At 33.2% G+C, this 20246-nt stretch overlaps 1 protein-coding gene across 1 annotated transcript in view; it reads left to right on the top strand.

Moving 5' to 3' along the window:
- The window catches only part of LOC127718867 (uncharacterized), a 55786-nt gene extending 37487 nt beyond the window's left edge, over positions 1-18299 (top strand). The window contains exons 4-5 of the mRNA XM_052224916.1: positions 3739-4030; positions 10342-18299. Coding sequence (XP_052080876.1) covers positions 3739-4030; positions 10342-14438 — 4389 coding nt within the window. The 3' untranslated portion in view covers positions 14439-18299. The remainder of the gene's footprint in view (positions 1-3738; positions 4031-10341) is intronic.
- The last annotated feature ends 1947 nt before the right edge of the window (positions 18300-20246 follow it).

The raw sequence follows: 20246 nt of genomic DNA, 5'->3' as shown, positions 1-20246 counted from the left end.
TTCATCATTAGTTTATGGGTAGAGACTTACAAAAATGTTTTTTTATATTATTAGGGCCCGCCTAATGGCGGCTCGCCCTATAGTGATCAGTCTGTCCGTCCGTAACAAATTGTGTCCGCTCTACATGCTCTATATCTAGAGAACCGTTATAATTTCATACTTTATACTTGACATGTATATTAACCAGAGGGTGTGTCGTAATGTTTGTACAACTTCCTAGGTCAAAGGTCAAGGTCAAAAACTTTGGTTTTAGTTGACAACCCCATGACCTATGGTAAAGATCGTGTCCGCTCTATATCTTGAGAACCGTTATGATTTCAAAGTTTATACTTGACATGTATATTAACAAACACCAGAGGGTGTGTCATAATGTATGTACAACTTCCTAGGTCAAAAACTTTGGTTTCAGTTGACAATCCTATGTCCTATGGTAAAGATCGTGTCCGCTCTATATTTTGAGAACCGTTATGATTTCAAAGTTTATATTTGACATGTATATTAACCAACACCAGAGGTTGTGTCATAATGTATGTACAACTTCCTAGGTCAAAGGTCAAAGTCAAAAACTTTGGTTTCAGTTGACAACCCCATGTCCTAATTGGTAAAGATACAAATTTTTTACCACATGTTATTCACAGAGGGGCCCACAGAGATGGCTCCCACCTCAATGATATCTAGTTGATTTTGGGATTCAAACACTCATTGTGCTAGGAAAACTTTTGTCAAACTTGGCTTCTTTTGAAGGAAATAATTTGATATTGGGTTTGCAGCTTCATAATGTTGTGTAACTTGAGTTGTAGCGAGTATGCAATTTTTACATCCACGGTTCAGCCACTATCTGTTTGCTAATAGTTAGAAATTTTACAGCGCTCATTGTATAAGATAAATTTCGTCAAAATTTTCTTTGCTCGTATTGAAAGAAATAATTTAATTTTTGTCTGCAACTTGATTATGTTCAGTTGTAAATGAGTATTTAATTAGGGCCCCGCTGAATGGCAGCTCGCCCTATAGTGATCAGTCTGTCCGTCCGTCCGTAACAAATTGTGTCCGCTCTATATCTAGAGAACCGTTATAATTTCATACTTTATACTTGACATGTATATTAACCAGAGGGTGTGTCGTAATGTTTGTACAACTTCCTAGGTCAAAGGTCAAGGTCAAAAACTTTGGTTTCAGTTGACAACCCTATGACCTATGGTAAAGATTGTGTCCGCTCTATATCTTGAGAACCATTATGATTTCAAAGTTTATACTTGACATGTATATTAACAAACACCAGAGTGTGTGTCATAATGTATGTACAACTTCCTAGGTCAAAAACTTTGGTTTCAGTTGACAATCCTATGTCCTATGATAAAGATCGTGTCCGCTCTATATTTTGAGAACCGTTATGATTTCAGAGTTTATATTTGAAATGTATATTAACCAACACCAGAGGTTGTGTCATAATCTATGTACAACTTCCTAGGTCAAAGGTCAAAGTCAAAAACTTTGGTTTCAGTTGACAACCCCATGTCCTATGGTAAAGATACAAATTTTTTACCACACGTTATTCACAGAGGGGCCCACAGAGATGGCTCCTACCTCAATGATATCTAGTTGATTTTGGGATTCAAACACTCATTGTGCTAGGAAAACTTTTGTCAAACTTGGCTTCTTTTGAAGGAAATAATTTAATATTGGGTTTGCAGCTTCATAATGTTGTGTAACTTGAGTTGTAGCGAGTATGCAATTTTAACATCCACGGTTCAGCCACTTTCTGTTTGCTAATAGTTTGAAATTTTACAGCGCTCATTGTATAAGATAAATTTCGTCAAAATTTTCTTTGCTCGTATTGAAAGAAATAATTTAATTTTTGTCTGCAACTTGATTATGTTCAGTTGTAAATGAGTATTTAATTAGGGCCCCGCTGAATGACGGCTCGCCCTATAGTGATCAGTCTGTCCGTCCGTCCGTAACAAATTGTGTCCGCTCTATATCTAGAGAACCGTTATAATTTCATACTTTATATTTGACATGTATATTAACCAACACCAGAGGGTGTGGCATTATGTTTGTACAACTTCCTAGGTCAAAGGTCAAGGTCAAAAACTTTGGTTTCGGTTGACAACCCCATGTCCTATGGTAAAGATCGTGTCTGCTCTATATCTTGAGAACAGTTATGATTTCAAAGTTTATACTTGACATGTATATTAACAAACACCAGAGGGTGTGTCATAATGTATGTACAACTTCTAGGTCAAAGGTCAAGGTCAAAAACTTTGGTTTCAGTTGACAACCCCATGTCCTATGGTAAAGATCGTGTCCGCTCTATATCTAGAGAACCGTTATAATTTCATACTTTATATTTGACATGTATATTAACCAGAGGGTGTGTCGTAATGTATGTACAATTTTCTAGGTCAAAGGTCAAGGTCAAAAACTTTGGTTTCAGTTGACAACCCCATGTCCTATGGTAAAGATTGTGTCCACTCTATATCTTGAGAACCGTTATGATTTCAAAGTTTATACTTGACATGTATATTAACCAACACCAGAGGGTGTGTCAAAATGTATGTACAACTTCCTAAGTCAAAGGTCAAAGTCAAAAACTTTGGTTTCAGTTGACAACCCCATGTCCTATGGTAAAGATACAAATTTTTTACCACACGTTATTCACAGCGCTTGCGGGGCCCACAGAGATGGCTCCCATCTCATAATGTCTAGTTTTTGCATCTTCCATGCAGCCACTTAAGCTTCCTGTTTGCTAAAATTTTGAAATTTTATAACACTTAGACATCATGCTCATTATACAAGACCTGATAATAGTTGTGTTTTAATCTTGGTTTAATGATTTATGATAACCAACACATACAAATACCTTAGTGATACTCGAGTCTGAGTTTAATATTGCTAGAACAGATGCAAACGCTCTGATTTTCATAAAATTTACGTATTACAGGAAACAGAGAGGGGCTTTTAACAATTCTAACTTGCCGAAAAAGAAAGTAACCTTCATTTTTCATCCTTTGTATTTTTTCAATATTTAAATTGATGGTTTTCCCCTCCCTTTGAAATCAATGATAATATATTAATATTTTTTCTATGCCCCCGCCGTAGCAGAGGGGGCATTAAGTTTAAAACCCTTGTCCGTACGTCCCAAAATTGGTTTCCGTTCTCTAACATAAGTTTGCCTCAACCAAATGTTATGAAACTTATACAAAATGCTTATTACCGCAAAACACAGATCAAGGTTGAATTTTGGTGGCGTCACTTTAAACGTTCTAGAGTTCTGCCCTTTACAAATGGATATATTGCTGATTTTCGTTTCTGTTCTCTAACTTAAGTTAGACTCAACCAAATGTTATAAAACTTATACACAATGCTTATTACCACAAAATACAGATCAAGTTTCAATTTTGGTGGTGTCGCTTTTACTGTTCTAGAGTTATGCTCCTTTACAAATGTCCATTTATAACTTCATATGATATGCAAACGGGGGCATCATCTGTGTCCCATGGACACATTTCCAATTTATTTATTTTTTAAACTGCACATATAAGGAATGCTGTCTAAAAGATTGTGTGAGAAGTTAAACAATTAGTGTTTCTTCATAATCCTGGTATCGTAAGACAATGTAAGAGTCTGAAAGCAAATTCCCTTTTGAACCCGCAAGTTTTATTAAAGTCATCAAGTATGGCTAAAAGTATATTGTGTACTTCTATGAGATTAAAGTGATTATCAATCTAACTTTTACAGGCCATTGAAAGATTAGGTGGTCAGCAAATGAAGCAGGAGTGTGATTATATGAAAACCAAACCTTTAGATCAAACCAAACCTTTAGATCAAACCAAACAAGAAATAATGATGGACATGAAGCATTCAAATAATGAAATTCAGGAGCTAAAAGAATCATTTGAAAGTCTGAAGCTGTCTCATACTGAAATTATAAAATCCCATGAATTACTTCAAGAAAACCATGCAGTTGTGACAAAAGAAATGGAAGAAATAAAGATCTCCCAGAAGGATACTATACCTAGGAATATTAGAGGTAAACTGTTGGGTGGCTTACCTGGGGTACACTACAGCCAAGCTGGAATATTTACTCTTATTCCCCAATTCCATGATGGACACTAATTTTCTTTTGCAGATATCTATGATTGACACAATTAAACAAGAGCGACATATGTCACCATAACATTTTCATCATAGATTCTCGATGACAGACAAAGGAAGTTTTTACTGTTATACTCCTACCATTTCTTCTTGGTTTTATGCTGCATGGCCAATATAAAAAAGAAGATGTGGTATGATTGCCAATGAGACAACTCTTCACAAGAGACCAAATGACACAGAAATTAACAACTATAGGTCACCGTACGGCCTTCAACAATGTGCTAGTTCATTACAAAACATGTGCTTAGAAAGAATGAACATAGTCATAGATACCATGATCATGATCAGTAAAGCAGGCTAGACTGTTTAGAGTTAACACTCTTGTTTTTATATTTGGTCACTTATTTTTTAGTTTCTGTTTAAAATTTACACTCTCGTTTTTATATTTGGTCTTTTTTTTTTTTTTTTTTTTTTTTTTCAATACAAAAATTAGGAACAACTATTTAGGTACATGTACCAATGAGATACACATGCAAATTTGTATGCTCTGTCAGATGTCAGTAACCCTATAATACAAACTTGTCAAGGCCAAAACTTTATTTTCTTTAACATTGACTTATGATATGTGATACTTGGTTTGAAGGTGTATTACTTTAAGACTGTACAGTGTTCCAGCTAGGTGGTTTTCACAGGGCGGTCCGCCCGCCCTTTCCCGAGTGCCGCCCTGTGCTTTTTTTCTGACGCCCTGTGCCCTTTTTAAGACGCCCTGCCCTTTTTCGTAAGTCCATGCCTTTATTGCCGTAATATTTTGATGAAGTTACAATTATTCTACCTGTCTTTATATATTTATGACAAGTTTTTGACCCTCGATCAGCTAAATAACATTTACAGCAGGTGTAATAAGTTGTGATTACAGATAATCCGCTTATCGACATCGGATGGGTCATTAATCCGTTAATTAAACTTCATAATTGACCATTGTAATAATTTTTCTCATTAAATTCGGTCAGTCAGCATTTCAATTTCAATATTTCTCAAAGGATGACAATTTGCGTTTGATGTATCCGTAGATCGTCTGTTGTTTATATGTCAAAGATTTTTTTTTAAATTGATCTTTTAAACTAGTTTTAATCCAGAAGAAAGTAAAAACAATGCTTGACTGTACCTTTCATTGAATATCTATATCCAAATTAAATTAATTAAAACTGTAATTCATGATCACAAATTGACTGCTTTGTTTACATTTGTTGAAAGCCATGTGCTTTTTTGGCGGGAAAATTCGGAAAACCCCTTTAACAAGAAACAGTTACATTTCATTGTTATTTATAGACAGTAAGATTTTCATTCTGATTAACTGCTGAGATTATTTCATTAAAAAATGAATACTTTCTTGGGGTGAAACTGATAATACTTTAATACTCTACATCTAGGGGTGTGTAAAATGGAAAAGGGGGGGGATGGATTTTTCATATATAATATTACAAATATAAGTTTAACAGTCTGAAAAGACATGGTTAAATGGATTTTAATTCTGAAAAACTCAATGTGGTTTACTGTAAATTCAGAAATTATTGCGTGCATTTATTATTGCGATTTTGTCATTTTAGACTAAAATGCGATTATAATTTTTGCGATATTGAGAAAATTCCTGTTTAATTCATATAAAAAATTTCAAAATGCGAGTTTAAATTATTGCGATATAACCCTGTCGCATTTTTCGCAATATTAAAAACATCGCAATAATTTCTGAATTTACAGTATTATAATTCATTTATTATTTCTATTATAATCAGAAACACTGGGCTACATTATTGCCTTTATAAGAACATTCAAGACTATTAATAAGTATGTACCTGTAGTAAAAAATACCCTGGTAGGGTCTTAAAATTTCTACTGGGCCCTTGGAAAAAAGTTTTGGGATCCAGGTTGGCCCCTGGAGAAAATGTTAGGTTTTGTTCCTGACTGTATTGCATATCTAGTGTAGTATTTTAACTGACATGCACAATTCATTTCACTAATGAAATAAAAATAATTCTACAAAACGCCGCTGTGCTCTGCATTGCAACTTAACCTTATAGACCTACCATGCATCAAAAATGTTCAAGGGAAGAATGAGCTAGTAATATACGTCCTTGCATGGTCCCTTTAATACTGTTACCCAAAATAAGGTTGATTTTCATCTAGCGTAAAAGTGACTAAACCCCCTCAAAACTCTTAGCTGAAACCCCTGCAGTTAACATAAGACAATGTTTGACATGCCCTTTTTGAAATATCAATCATCGTGCTAAAGTGCCCTTTTCATGATTGGCTCCCTACCCTTTTGAAATCCTAGCTGTAACACTGACTGTACATGTGTGTAATGTGTTGTTATGACCTTTATGTGATCTTGACATTTGGTCTAAATGTTGCATGCCATACCATGGAAGATACCCTTTGACCTTGACAGGTTCAACTCAAGGTCAAACAATTAATTTAAGGTACCCCAAAACAGTGTATTTTCATGTCAATTTATACGACCGCAAAAAATTTGTGTTCATCTTATGCTATCATGTCGGCCGCGTCTGCGTCGTCGTCTGAAAACACATTTGGTTTCCAGACAATAACTTTAGTTTAAGTGAATGGATCTCTATGAAATTTTACCAAAAGGTTTAATACCACAGAAGGAAGGTTGGGATTGATTTTGGGGATTATGGTACCAACAGTGTAGGAATAAGGGGCCAAAAACTAGCATTTTTGTAGTTTCCGGACAATAACTTGTGTGTAAGTGTATGCATCTCTCTGAAATTGTACCACAAGGTTCCATATCACAAAGGGAAGGCTTGGATTGATTTTTGGGGTAATTGCCCGAAACTTACAGGAATAAGGGGCAAAAAAAAGGCCAAAAACAAGCATTTTTAGCTCACCGTGGCCCCGAAGGGCCCCATGTGAGCTTATGCCATCACTTGGCGTCCTCTGTTGTCGTCTGTCGTCGTAAACTATTTCAAAAATCTTCTCCTCTGAAACTACTGGGCCAAATACCTTCAAACTTTAACTAAATGTTCCTTAGGGTATCCAGTTTATAAATTGTATCCGAAGTTTTGATCCATGGACAAACATGGCCGCCATGGCTAAAAATAGAACATAGGGGTCAAATGCAGTTTTTGGCTTATATCTCAAAAACTAAAGCTTTTAGAGCAAATCTGACTTGGTAAAATTGTTCAATTGGTCAAGATCTATCAGCTCTGAAATTTTCAGACGAATCGAACAACCCATTGTTGGGTTGCTGCCACCAAATTGGTAGTTTTAACAAAATTTTGCAGTTTTTTGTTATTATTTTGAATATTATTATAGATATATATAAATTGTAAGCAGCAATAATGTTTAGCAAAGTAAGATCTACAAAAAAGTTAATATGACCATAATTGTCAATTGACCCCTTAAGGAGTTATTGCCCTTTAAGGACAATTTTACACAATTTGTTCATCAAGTTTGCTAACATTTAAAAATCTTCTCCTCTGAAACTACTGGGCCAGTTACCTTCAAACTTTAACTAAATGTTCCTTAGGGTATTTTGTTTATAAGTTGTATCCGAAGTTTGTATCCATCGACAAACATGGCCGCCATGGCTAAAAATAGAACATAAGGGTCAAATGCAGTTTTTGGCTTATATCTCAAAAACTAAATCTTTTAGAGCAAATGTGACAGGGGTAAAATTGTTTAATTGGTCAAGATCTATCGGCCCTGAAATTATCAGATGAATTGAACAACCCATTGTTGGGTTGCTGCCACCAAATTGGTAGTTTTAACAAAATTTTGCAGTTTTTTGTTATTATTTTGAATATTATTATAGATATATATAAACTGTAAGCAGCAATAATGTTCAGCAAAGTAAGATCTACAAAAAAGTTAATATGACCATAATTGTCAATTGACCCCTTAAGGAGTTATTGCCCTTTAAAGACAATTTTACACAATTTGTTCATCAAGTTTGCCAACATTTAAAAATCTTCTCCTCTGAAACTACTGGGCCAATTACCTTCAAACTTTAACTTAATGTTCCTTAGGGTATCTTGTTTATAAATTGTATCCGAAGTTTGTATCCATCGACAAACATGGCCGCCATGGCTAAAAATAGAACATAGGGATCAAATGCAGTTTTTGGCTTATATCTCAAAAACTAAAGCTTTTAGAGCAAATCTGACTTGGTAAAATTGTTCAATTGGTCAAGATCTATCAGCTCTGAAATTTTCAGACAAATCGAACAACCCATTGTTGGGTTGCTGCCACCGAATTGGTAGTTTTAACAAAATATTGCAGTTTTTTGTTATTATTTTGAATATTATTATAGATATATATAAACTGTAAGCAGCAATAATGTTCAGCAAAGTAAGATCTACAAAAAAGTTAATATGACCATAATTGTCAATTGACCCCTTAAGGAGTTATTGCCCTTTAAAGACAATTTTACACGATTTGTTCATCAAGTTTGCTAACATTTAAAAATCTTCTCCTCTGAAATACAGGCGAGCGATTCAGGCTCTTGAGAGCCTCTTGTTCTAGTTTCCAGACAATAACTTGTGTTTAAGTGTATGGATCTCTCTGAAATTGTACTTCAAGGTTCCATATCACAAAGGGAAGGCTGGGATTGATTTTGGGGGTAATTGCCCTTAATGTTTAGAAATTAGGGGCAAAAAAGGGGCCAGAAACAAGCATTTTCCTATTTCCAGACAATAACTTGTGTTAAAGTTTATGTTACTGAACTCTGAAATTGTACATTTTTTCCTGAAAAGAAAATAATCTTCAAAATTTGGGGGGGGGGGGGGGGTCAAAAAGTTTGTGGGGGATTATTTTTCGAATTTTTTTTAGGGGTTCATATTTTTTTTCATCAGAATTTTTGACATTTCATGGGGGGGATTTATTTTTCAATTTTTTTTGGGGGGTTCATACTTTTTTTCATCAAGATTTTTCAAAATTTCAAATTTTTTTCAAAAAAATATTTGGGGGGGGGGGGGGATTTTTTCATAATTTTTTGTGTTTTTTTTTCCAAAATTTTCAATTTTTCCATTGATTTTATCTGATTTATATATAAAAGCAACAAATACTGATATGGCAGGAGATACACACCAAACAGGGTATGTAAATTATTATATATAACAGATTAACTAAGTATTGTGCAACAGCACAGTATTGCGCAATAGCAAGAAATCTTCAATTGAAAATAAATACAAATCTTTTAACCAATTTCAATAGGATTGATTTAAAGTCTTTAATTTTTGGGGGTACTAACCTTGTATTAATATTTTGGGTATTGGCCCCCATTTTTGAATTGTTCTACATTGAGGTCCAAAGGGTCCAAAATTAAACTTTCATCAAAAACTGAATTATTGCGGCTCTATGATATGCTGAATCTTATTTTGAATTTAGATTTTTAATTTTGGGCCCTGTTTTCAAATTAGTCCATATGAAGGTTTGAAGGGTCCAAAATTAAACTTTGTTTGATTTCAACTAAAATTAAATTTATGGTGGGTTTTTTTTATATGCTGAATCTAACCATGTTGTTAGATTTTGAATATCAGACCATACTAGGTAAATTAAATGTCCCATTTCAAATTTTAAAGATCTTTGACCACATTTATTTTGTGTTATATTATGTCAAAAATTTGATCACAATCCAAATTCAGACAGTATCAAGCTTGAATATTGTTTCCAAACTTGCCCCAACTGTTCAGGGTTCGACCTCTGTGCGTTCGGCGAAGCATTTTAATGATTTTACAATTACTTATATTTTTATAGAAATGTTTGATGGTTAACCAATTTTTGTCTTGCTAATAAGTTTATATTTTGAGGGGGCATTTTCAATTAAGATTTTTTTTAACAAGCAGATGTGGTATGATAGCCAATAAGACAACTTTCCACCAGAGAACAAGTGTGTAATTGAATTGCAGGTCATCCTTCAACCTTCAACAATGAAAATAAGTGATACTATTAAGTAAGATATGAAAGGATCTAAGATGACAAAATGTGATACAAGTTAACTTATTCATTTGACCTTTTAAACTTTTTTTATTTAGGCGTCAATGATGAGTCTTCTGTAGACAAAATGTATGTATGGCATGCAAAATTTTAGTCCTGGACCCTGGTATCGCTGATGAGTTTTACCAAAGACAATCCACCATTTTATGTTTTGAATGATAATGCATAATTTTTATAAATAGTTATTTTTTTTATTTTTATTATTAGCTTCACCATGTTCACCTATATTTTTAGATCAGATGAAAAATCAAATAGAAGACTGGGAAGAGAAAGATAGGATGTTTGTGTCTACAAGAGCCAGTGATTACGTCATACAACGTTTACAGGACAACAGTTGTTTGACTTTAACTGGCCCATCAGGAGTTGGAAAATCATTTATTGCAAGACACACAGCACTAGTTTTACAGAAGGAAGGATACAAAATAATACCTGTGAGAAAACCATATGATATAAGAGATTATTATCAACAAAATAAAAGGACAGTCTTCATTGTAGATGATATTTGTGGAAATTTCACTGCCAACCAACTACAGATTGATACCTGGGAACAACTTTTACCTTGGATTTACACAATTATTGCAGACAAATATTGTAAGATTATTGTATCTTGTAGGTTACAAGTCTATAAAGATAATAAGTTTAATATATTATCACCTTTTAAATCCTGTGAATGTAACTTAATATCAGATAAGTTTTGTCTTACATCTGTAGAAAAAAATAATATAGCAAAAGCTTATATAGGTACCAGAGAGGATGATATTGATGAATCGTCACAAAAAAGTGAGTTCTTTCCACTTTTATGCTCATTGTATGATGGGGGAGAAAATGGAGATATTAATGAATTTTTCAAAAATCCATTTGAAGTCTATAAAAATGAATTAGACAACTTAAGTAGGTATGGTGATGAAGGGAACTATAAAATATGTGGTTTGGCCTTGTGTGTTCTCTTTAATAATCATCTGAAAGAAAAATGGTTCCAGTGTAAAGTGACAGATGAACAAAGCTTAAGACTTATAGAAGACACATGTGATGCTTGTGAAATCAACAGAAGTACATCAAAGACAAAACTGAAGAAAGCACTTGACACCCTAGATGGTACTTTTATACATAAACACAATGGCATTTATAGTACTGTACATGATAAATTGTTTGACTTCCTTGCTCATTATTTTGGTCAGAAAATGATTGAATGTTTGATAGATCATGGTGATTGTAATTTTGTACATGAACGTTTTATTTGGCAAACATCACAAGATGTCAAGAAAAGTGAAGTAGACTTCATTATTGAGATACCAGATGATTATTTAAATTCATATTTAGAAAGGTTTGTAAATGACTGGTCAGCAGGAAACGTGACATTTGTATTCTTTAACAATATTATGAAAGTATCATCATTTAGACAAAAGTTATTACAATACTTAAAACAACTGAATAGATCAAAACAAGAAAAATTAGCAAATACCAAGGATACAGTGATACCAAAGAAGGCATGTGGATCAGGTAATTCTCCATTGGTAATGTTTTGTTATTATGGTTATACTGATATGGTACAGTGGAAATTACAGTATAATGTTGATGTGGATCAGTACAGAAAAGAAAAGAAACTTGTAACAGATACAAGGGATATCATTTTGTACACCAGAAGTGATGGGGTTGCTGGACTTGAGAGGACTCCTAATGTTGATCTATGTAATGATAATGGCATAAGTCCTCTTTTAGCAGCAAGTCAGAATGGACATACAGAAATAGTAAAACAACTATTAAAGAAGAATGCTAATGTTGATCTATGTCATAAAAATGGTATTAGTCCTCTGTATGAGGCATGTCATGTAGGACATACTGAAATAGTAAAGTTACTGTTAGAGAGGAATCCTAATGTTGATCTATGTGACGATGATGGCTGTAGTCCTCTGGTATTAGCAAGTCAGAATGGACATACTGAAATAGTAAGGTTGCTGTTAGAAAAGAATTCTAACATTGATCTATGTACCAATGAAGGCTATAGTCCTCTGTTAGTCGCAAGTCTGAAAGGACATACTGATACAGTAAAGTTGCTATTAGAGAAAAATCCAAATGTAAATCAATGTCAAAAAGATGGTGTGAGTTCTCTGTATGAAGCATGTAATCTAGGACATACTGACATGGTTAGGTACCTTTTGGAGAATAATTCTAATGTTGATCTATGTAGCAATGATCGTGTTAGTCCTCTGTTATTAGCAAGTCAGAATGGACATATTGATATTGTCAGGTTACTGTTGGCAATGAATCCTAAAGTTGATCTATGTAACATTAATGGTATTAGTCCTTTGAGTAGGGCAAGTCATAAAGGACATACTGACATAGTAAAGTTGCTGTTAGAGAAGAACTCCAAGGTTGATTTATGTGACAATGAGGGCTATAGTCCTTTGTTTTTAGCAAGTGAGAATGGACATACTGAAACAGTGAGGTTGCTGTTAAAAAAGAATCCTAACATGGATATATGTACCATTGATGGCTGTAGTCCTTTGTTAATGGCAAGTCAGCAAGGACATACTGATATTGTAAGGTTACTTTTAGAGAAGAATCCAAATGTTGATCTATGTGACAATGATAGCAGGAGTCCTCTGTTATTAGCAAGTCAGAAAGGACATTCTGATATAGCAAGGTTGTTGTTAGAGAAGAGTCCTAATGTTGATCTATGTGACAAGGATGGCTGCAGTCCTTTGTACATGGCAAGTCAGAATGGGCATACTGATATAGTAAGGTTGCTGTTGGAGAAGAATCCTAACGTTGATCTATGTGACAAGGATGGCTGCAGTCCTCTGTGCATGGCAAGTCAGAATGGGCATACTGATATAGTAAGGTTGCTGTTGGAGAAGAATCCTAACGTTGATCTATGTGACAAGGATGGCTGCAGTCCTCTGTACATGGCAAGTCAGAAAGGGCATTCTGATATAGTAAGGTTGCTGTTAGAGAAGAGTCCTAACGTTGATCTATGTGACAAGGATGGCTGTAGTGCTCTGTTGATGGCAAGTCATAAAGGACACACTGATATAGTAAGGTTGCTGTTAGAGAAGAGTCCTAACGTTGATCTATGTGACAAAGATAGCAGGAGTCCTCTGTTATTAGCAAGTCAGAATGGGCATACTGATATAGTGATGTTACTGTTAGAGAAGAATCCTGATGTTCATCTATGTAACAATGATGGCTGTAATCCTCTGTTATTAGCAAGTCAGAATGGTCATACGGAAATTGTAAAATTGCTGTTAGTGAAGAATCCTAACGTTGATCTATGTAACAATGATGGCTGTAGTCCTCTGATATTATCAAGTCAGAATGGGCATACTGATACAGTAAGGTTGCTGTTAGAGAAGAATCCTAAAGTTGATCTTTTTGACAAAAATAGCTGTAGTCCTCTGTTATTAGCATGTCAGAATGGGCATACTGATATAGTGATGTTACTGTTAGAGAAGGATCCTGATGTTCATCTATGTGACAATGATGGCTGTAATCCTCTGTTGTTATCAAGTCAGAATGGTCATATGGATATCGTTAATTTGCTGTTAGAGAAGAATCCTAACGTTGATCTATGTAACAATGATGGCTATAGTTCTCTGTTAATAGCAAGTCAGAATGGGCATACTGATATAGTAAGGTTGCTGTTAGAGAAGAATCCTAAAGTTGATCTCTGTAGTAATAAAGGCTTTACACCATTAATCACAGCGTGTGCCAATAACAACACCAGTATAATAAAGCTATTAATGCAACATAAACCAGACACTAATGCCCAGACATATGATGGTGGTAACGCTTTAGTTTTCAGTGCATGGAATGAAAACATAGAAATAATACAGTTGTTATTGAAGAACCATGCTGACTGTAATATATGCGCCCATAGCAAACAGTTTATAACTGATGCAATTGAAGACTGCCCAACAAAAGCATTACATGAAGTAAAACAGAATTGTTTTAATATTCTTACAAAAAATACACCATCACATGTAACAGATTATGTCAGAAAGAAGTCAGTAGATTATGCCTTCGATGTTTTGGCTGGTTGTTCACCATTACACTATGCTTGTTTTAGGGGAAGCATAGATGTTGTCCGTTGTCTTCTGGACCACAATGCTAACATTAATATAAAAAAAGAAGATGGAACAACACCATTATTTTATGCATGTGAAGTAGGACATGAGGATCTTGTGGGTTTCCTGTTAGATAAAGAAGCAGATACACAGATATATAGACTTGATGGGAAATCCCCTTTAATAATTGCAAAAGATAATGGGCATAAGTATATAGTGTTGATTGTAACAGAATGTGTGAAGAAGGAAAATAATCTTTCTTCCTAACTCATTGTTCTTTGATCCTAAGTTTGTATGCACTGTAAATAAACATACAACATTGTACAAAGGGATATTGAAAAGGACTTTATTTTTGGTATTTGTTTAAAATGTTTATATCTACTGCTATTCATTCTGTTATTTAGTCTACGATTTTACAATACACATGAATATTTCTTGATTTTATTACCTAGAACAGAAGAAATTAATGTGTAGCAAAGACATTTTGTTGATGCTAATGAATAAAACTGTACCAGACTTAGTCACCATTGTAATTCTATCATTACTTACTCATTTTCAGTTACCGGTACATTATATATTTCGTAGATCACATTTGTTTCTACTCGACCATGTAAGATCAGTCTTATTTGATTTTCATGCTGAAAGTTCCATATTTTACTCATTGTATGTGTGTTACTTTGGTTTATGTTTCTCTTGTATATGTATTTCTTCATATATTTTGAAGACTGTATGCTAATATGGCTAACCCCCAGATTTCTTGTTTGGTTTTGTTGTATTAGATTTCTGTCTAATTCATGTAATTTGCACATGTTGTCTATCTCTTTTTTTCATATTGTCATTTTATTATTATTTTTTTGCTGTGTTCATTTCTGTTTTTCTACTCAAGGAATAAAACCACTGATTAATAGCCCCATTGTTATCTATGTTATATTCTGCTATTTCAAGCATTCATAGCTATTTTGTTTTAAGATGGGGAAAAAAAGTGACAGTCATTACCTTATCCTGACTTGTGCTAAAAATTGTTCAACATAGCTTTAATCGTTTATAAGAGCACACTTGTTTCCTGAATTTCGGTAGAACAATGTACAGGTACTGCTTATCTGAGCAACAGGATAAATATGCCCTCTTATTTTATTTTCATATATTCGTTTTATTATTCAAGTGCTTAAGCTTTCATTTGATACCAAAATTACCCAAATATTTTACTTATAAAAAATTTACAGTTATTATGGTTATGCGTAGGAACTATTTTGTTTAAAGTATGTACTACTTTCTTGTATATTCTTTCTGACCTGGCCAGAGTAGTGATTCTATTCCTCTACACTTCTTACATCATACTCATTTAAGTAACTTTACAGAATTCATGATTCATATATGTTGTCATAAAAAAGTATTACAGATTCCTTTAGTAAACCCAACCTGAAGAAAGTAGAAATCAAGCAGCACAATTTGTCTAAATAAGTCATCAAGACTTGAGCCAATGCTCCGTGTTGAAGGCCGTACCTTGACCTATAATGGTTTACTTTTATAAATTGTTACTTGGATGGAGAGTTGTCTCATTGGCACTCATACCACATCTTCCTACATCTACTAGTATTGACATTACAGTGTTCAGTACTATCGAACAAACTTATTTGTACAAAACCTTCACAGGGTCTGAGTTCTTAAAAGATGTAAATAAATTCAACACAGATGACACAATAACATGTCAAGATTATTTGACCAAGCGCATAAATGAGAATAGACTACAATTTGCGAGTTCTTAACCTAAAGCTAGGTTATTATTTCAGTCAGTGGTAGAACAGATATTAGGGAATGCACATTTTCTTCTTATGACTTTTATATCAATGATTTACTCTGGATTTTGTCTCCCTACGATACAAATTGTGCTGATTGCAAGCCATATGGACGCTAACTTGTCTGTGGCAGCATCAACTTTTTTATATTTTTATTTTATTATATAAAGAAAAAGGGCTAAAAAAATTTCTGATCTGAAATTGCGTAGGTTTAAGAACTTATTTTGCAAATATTTAAATGTGATCATCATGATCATGGTAATGCTAAACATAATTTATGTTTTTTGTTATATATATATTTACTATGATTGTTTTTAATGGAAGCACATTATTTATTTTTGTGTCTACTTTGATTTGTTCTCCTTGTGTTTTATATGTTGTAAATAATTTATGTTTTATATCATGTATCTTTGATTTACTGACATGACTGAATGGAAGGTATATACTTTAAAATAACTGATAATATTGATATGAAATAACCATACATTCCACAGAAACATGTGACAGTCACCTGATGTTTTATCTGTTTTGTTACAAATTCTCATCATACTACAAAATAAATATTGTATCGCAGATGGTCTGAAAGGCTATATAATATCTGTAATCACTTTTGGTCTATTATCTGTTTGTCAATCCCTCCAGCAAATACATCAAAATGAATTTTGTTCACTGAACCAGGCAAGAAAAAACAATATGGCCACAATTGACAAGGGCCATGTGAGCTATTGCCATCACTTGGCATCCGTTGTCTTAAACTTTTACAAAAATCTCTGTAGATCTAGTATAAAATTTGTGTTTAACATACAACATAAAGGTGCTTGCATTGACCCCTTAAATGAGAATTTTGCACTAATTTACGAGTTTTTGCCTATTTCTTAAAATACAAAAATTATCAGCCATACAAGATTACAAAAATGCTGCAATGATTGAAATAATTGAATAACTTGTAGTAGTTTAAGTTATTGCCCTTGAATGACTATTTTGATTGATATTGAAGTTTTTGCCAATTAACTTGTAAACTGTAAAAGATAGGAAGAAACTAAAAACAGAAAAAAAATTATAGGCAAAAAGAGATCTACAAAAATATTTATATTGTCCAAACGATCAGATGACTCTTAATTGAAGTTATTGATCCTAAATGATGATTTTTTACTAATTTTCAAGTTTTTGCTAATTTTGTAAAATTATATAATAAATATGAAAAAAACTATAAAAAGCAAAAATTATCAGCAATACAAGATCTACAAGAATGCTAATATGACTTAATCCATTTGAAGACTCCATATATGAGTTAATGCCCTTAAAGGGAGATTTTTAACTTGTGTTCAAGTTTTTGCCTTTTATTTTAATTTTTTACTTGTGAACAATTCAGGCTCTTATGAACCTCTTGTTGATGAATGTCTTTGTAGGGTTTAGACCTTATAGGGTAAAATCTTTAACCATTTTGGAGTACTGTACCTGTTTTCAAAGTTGAAGGGGCTATGTTCACAAGAAATTTTACCACAAAAATTGTTTGCAAGTTATTTACATACCAAAATGTCCATGACTGAAGAGTTCTTTTTTCTTATAAGATTTTTTATGAAATGAGCTGCAGTTTTTAACTTTGCCGAGTAATGCATCTGTAGGAAATAAATTTTCAACATGACAGCTACGACTGATTTCAGGAATATATTACCATCAGAAGTTAATTTTCAGCATCACAGCTTTATTGTTTTTAGGTATCATGTAAACAATGCAGGCTCTAAAGTTTATAGTTAAATTATAAAAAAAATCAATATACAAATATTGTGATTTGCAATTTAGAATTGTTTTTACCATTTTTATTGTTTGAATTATATATTTTTTATATTGTAATATAGAAATATATTTTGTTGATATAATGCATCTGTAGGAAATACATTTTCAACATGATAGCTATGACTGCTTTTGAGAAATACCACTGTGAGAAATTAATTTCAGCATCACCACTTTTATTGTTTTTAGGTATTATGTAAGCAATTCAGACTCTAAAGTTTGCAGTTAAATTCCTTGTAATGTTTTAACAAAATCAATCTTTAATTATTGTAATTTGTAATTTCGAACTATTATTACCATTTTTATTGTTTGAATTATATATATAGATATTATCTTACCTCCTATAGATTTTAGGGGATATGATTGGTTAAAGGACTACACATGGTGACTAAATATATTTGATATAGGGTGTCCTAAAAAAATATGGGGTTAGTAAGGAGTTACTTCCCTTTCAAAACAAACAAAAAATCTGAAAGGTTTCAACAGACAAAGAAATTGATAATGAAAGATAGAAATAAATTCATAAAACAAATTTAAAGCTTACAAGTTGTTATTGTTGGCATTTATTTTTTTGTAAAAAGAACTTCAGATAATGTTGTCTTTGGTTGAAGTGGGTTTAAAACAATATTCCATGGAAATACAAATGCAGTCATCATTTTGAGTTTGCAGTTCTAAATTTGAATATATTCTGACAAATCTGCAATATAAAACATGATTGGGAAGTGCATCCGACTTTTAATCAAGTTGCAACAAAGTCAAACTCTGCTTATTATATGACAAAATCTGTTTGGCAGTGAGCTTTCTGGTTTCAAGACCAAATACTGCAATACATAATTAACATTTTACCAAATTTGGTTTGATAATGAACCATGGAGAGAGAAAGTGAGGAAAACCCTACTGATATTAGGGATATTATAGATCAATCAAGGCCAAGGTCATGACAGCAATTGATCTACTCAAAATGTGACAGTATTTTTTGTTTCCAGATGATAAACAAAGCTTGAGAATGTCCTTTAGATAGAACAAGACCCATATTGATTTTTGGTTTAGTTAGACAAAGGTTGATGTCACAGTGCAATAAATATACTGAAATTTTGGGTAAGTTTGTGCTCCACAGTTAGGAGCAAGGTTTTGCATTTTTGCTTTGGTGGATTTTTCAAATATTAAAGCTAGTGTGAAATAAAATTCATGTTTGGAAATGAAGATTTATATATCCTTCAAAGCGGGTTTTATATGAACATCAAGTTTGTGTAATGTATGTTTTATGGGCTGTTTTTGTATGACAGTCCATATTTTCATATACATACCAGACATTGGCCCAGAATTTATTGCAATGTTTTATTTTTTCCACCTTTCTTTTTGCACGAATTTTGTGATTCAATTTTACGAAAACATTAGTGGAAAGGCACCCAATTTTTGTCTCGCCTGCAACTAAAGTGGACAAAGTTTTTGCTTTTCTGGTTGCGTCAACAATTGTTAAGTTTTCTGCCTAAAATCAGTTTGATAGGAACTACTTGTGATACATCAATGATATTGTCTATGAAGTTGCTATCAGTACTTATCGCACCGCGGGTAAATTATGACGTTGTGATTGGTTTAACGCCGTCACGTGGTGACCCCCTATGGATCCGTAGGGGGTTAGTAAATTTCATATGGGATTCATGACGTCACGTCTACTGTTAATGGTGACGTCATCTATTAACGTTGTTGTGTTTCATTGTTTATTTTTCTACAAAACGCAGCAGGAAAAGTCTCGTGTGCGATAAATTCGTTTTACGGTTTACGACTATTTCAAGGCCTGGTCCCCTAGGTTATGGTCCAACGACTTTCAATTAATAAGCAATTTTTAATGTTCAGTTTTCTGCTTAAGTTAATGTGATAGATCAATGAAATTTTCTATAATATTGTAATACCATCAGTAATATCAGTTTGACCCCTAGGTCATGGTCCATTGACTTTGAATAAATTATCAATGTTGCTGTCAATCAGATTGCCTTTTTCTAAATGTTCTGTGAAAGGCGAGACATATCTCTGTGTCAATAGTTTATTATTTGATCATTTGAAGAATTAATGTCAAAAGGTATCACTCAAAGGAATTGATTTACTTAGACCCAATTTTAGTGGAACATGGGACATTGTCGTGTCTCTTGTTGCAATATTTTATGGTAAGTAAATGCACAATGTTACCAAGGATAAACAAAAAAGAAATTTTGTTTCACCATTTTAATTGTTGAAAATTAAATCACTGGAAGATACCGATTACATACAAATGCACATGTACGACACAAACATTTGGCCTAATTTATTAAAAAGCCAGGAAAAGAAGATGACTCAACATTGTGTGTGTCAATTTTAATTTGTATTTCAAAACTGTAGAGTACTACCTAAGGTTTTATTTCAAAATACTATCTTTTTTAGTCTAGTACATTTTTACAAATCGTTGGTCAATACAATGCCTCTAAATGAAGAATACTTACCTCTATTG

The sequence above is a fragment of the Mytilus californianus genome, unplaced genomic scaffold, assembly GCF_021869535.1.
Source record: "Mytilus californianus isolate M0D057914Y unplaced genomic scaffold, xbMytCali1.0.p SCAF_10, whole genome shotgun sequence".
NCBI lineage: Eukaryota > Metazoa > Mollusca > Bivalvia > Mytilida > Mytilidae > Mytilus > Mytilus californianus.
Note: the sequence above shows the minus strand (reverse complement) of the source record. Positions and strands in the feature narration are given on the sequence as shown.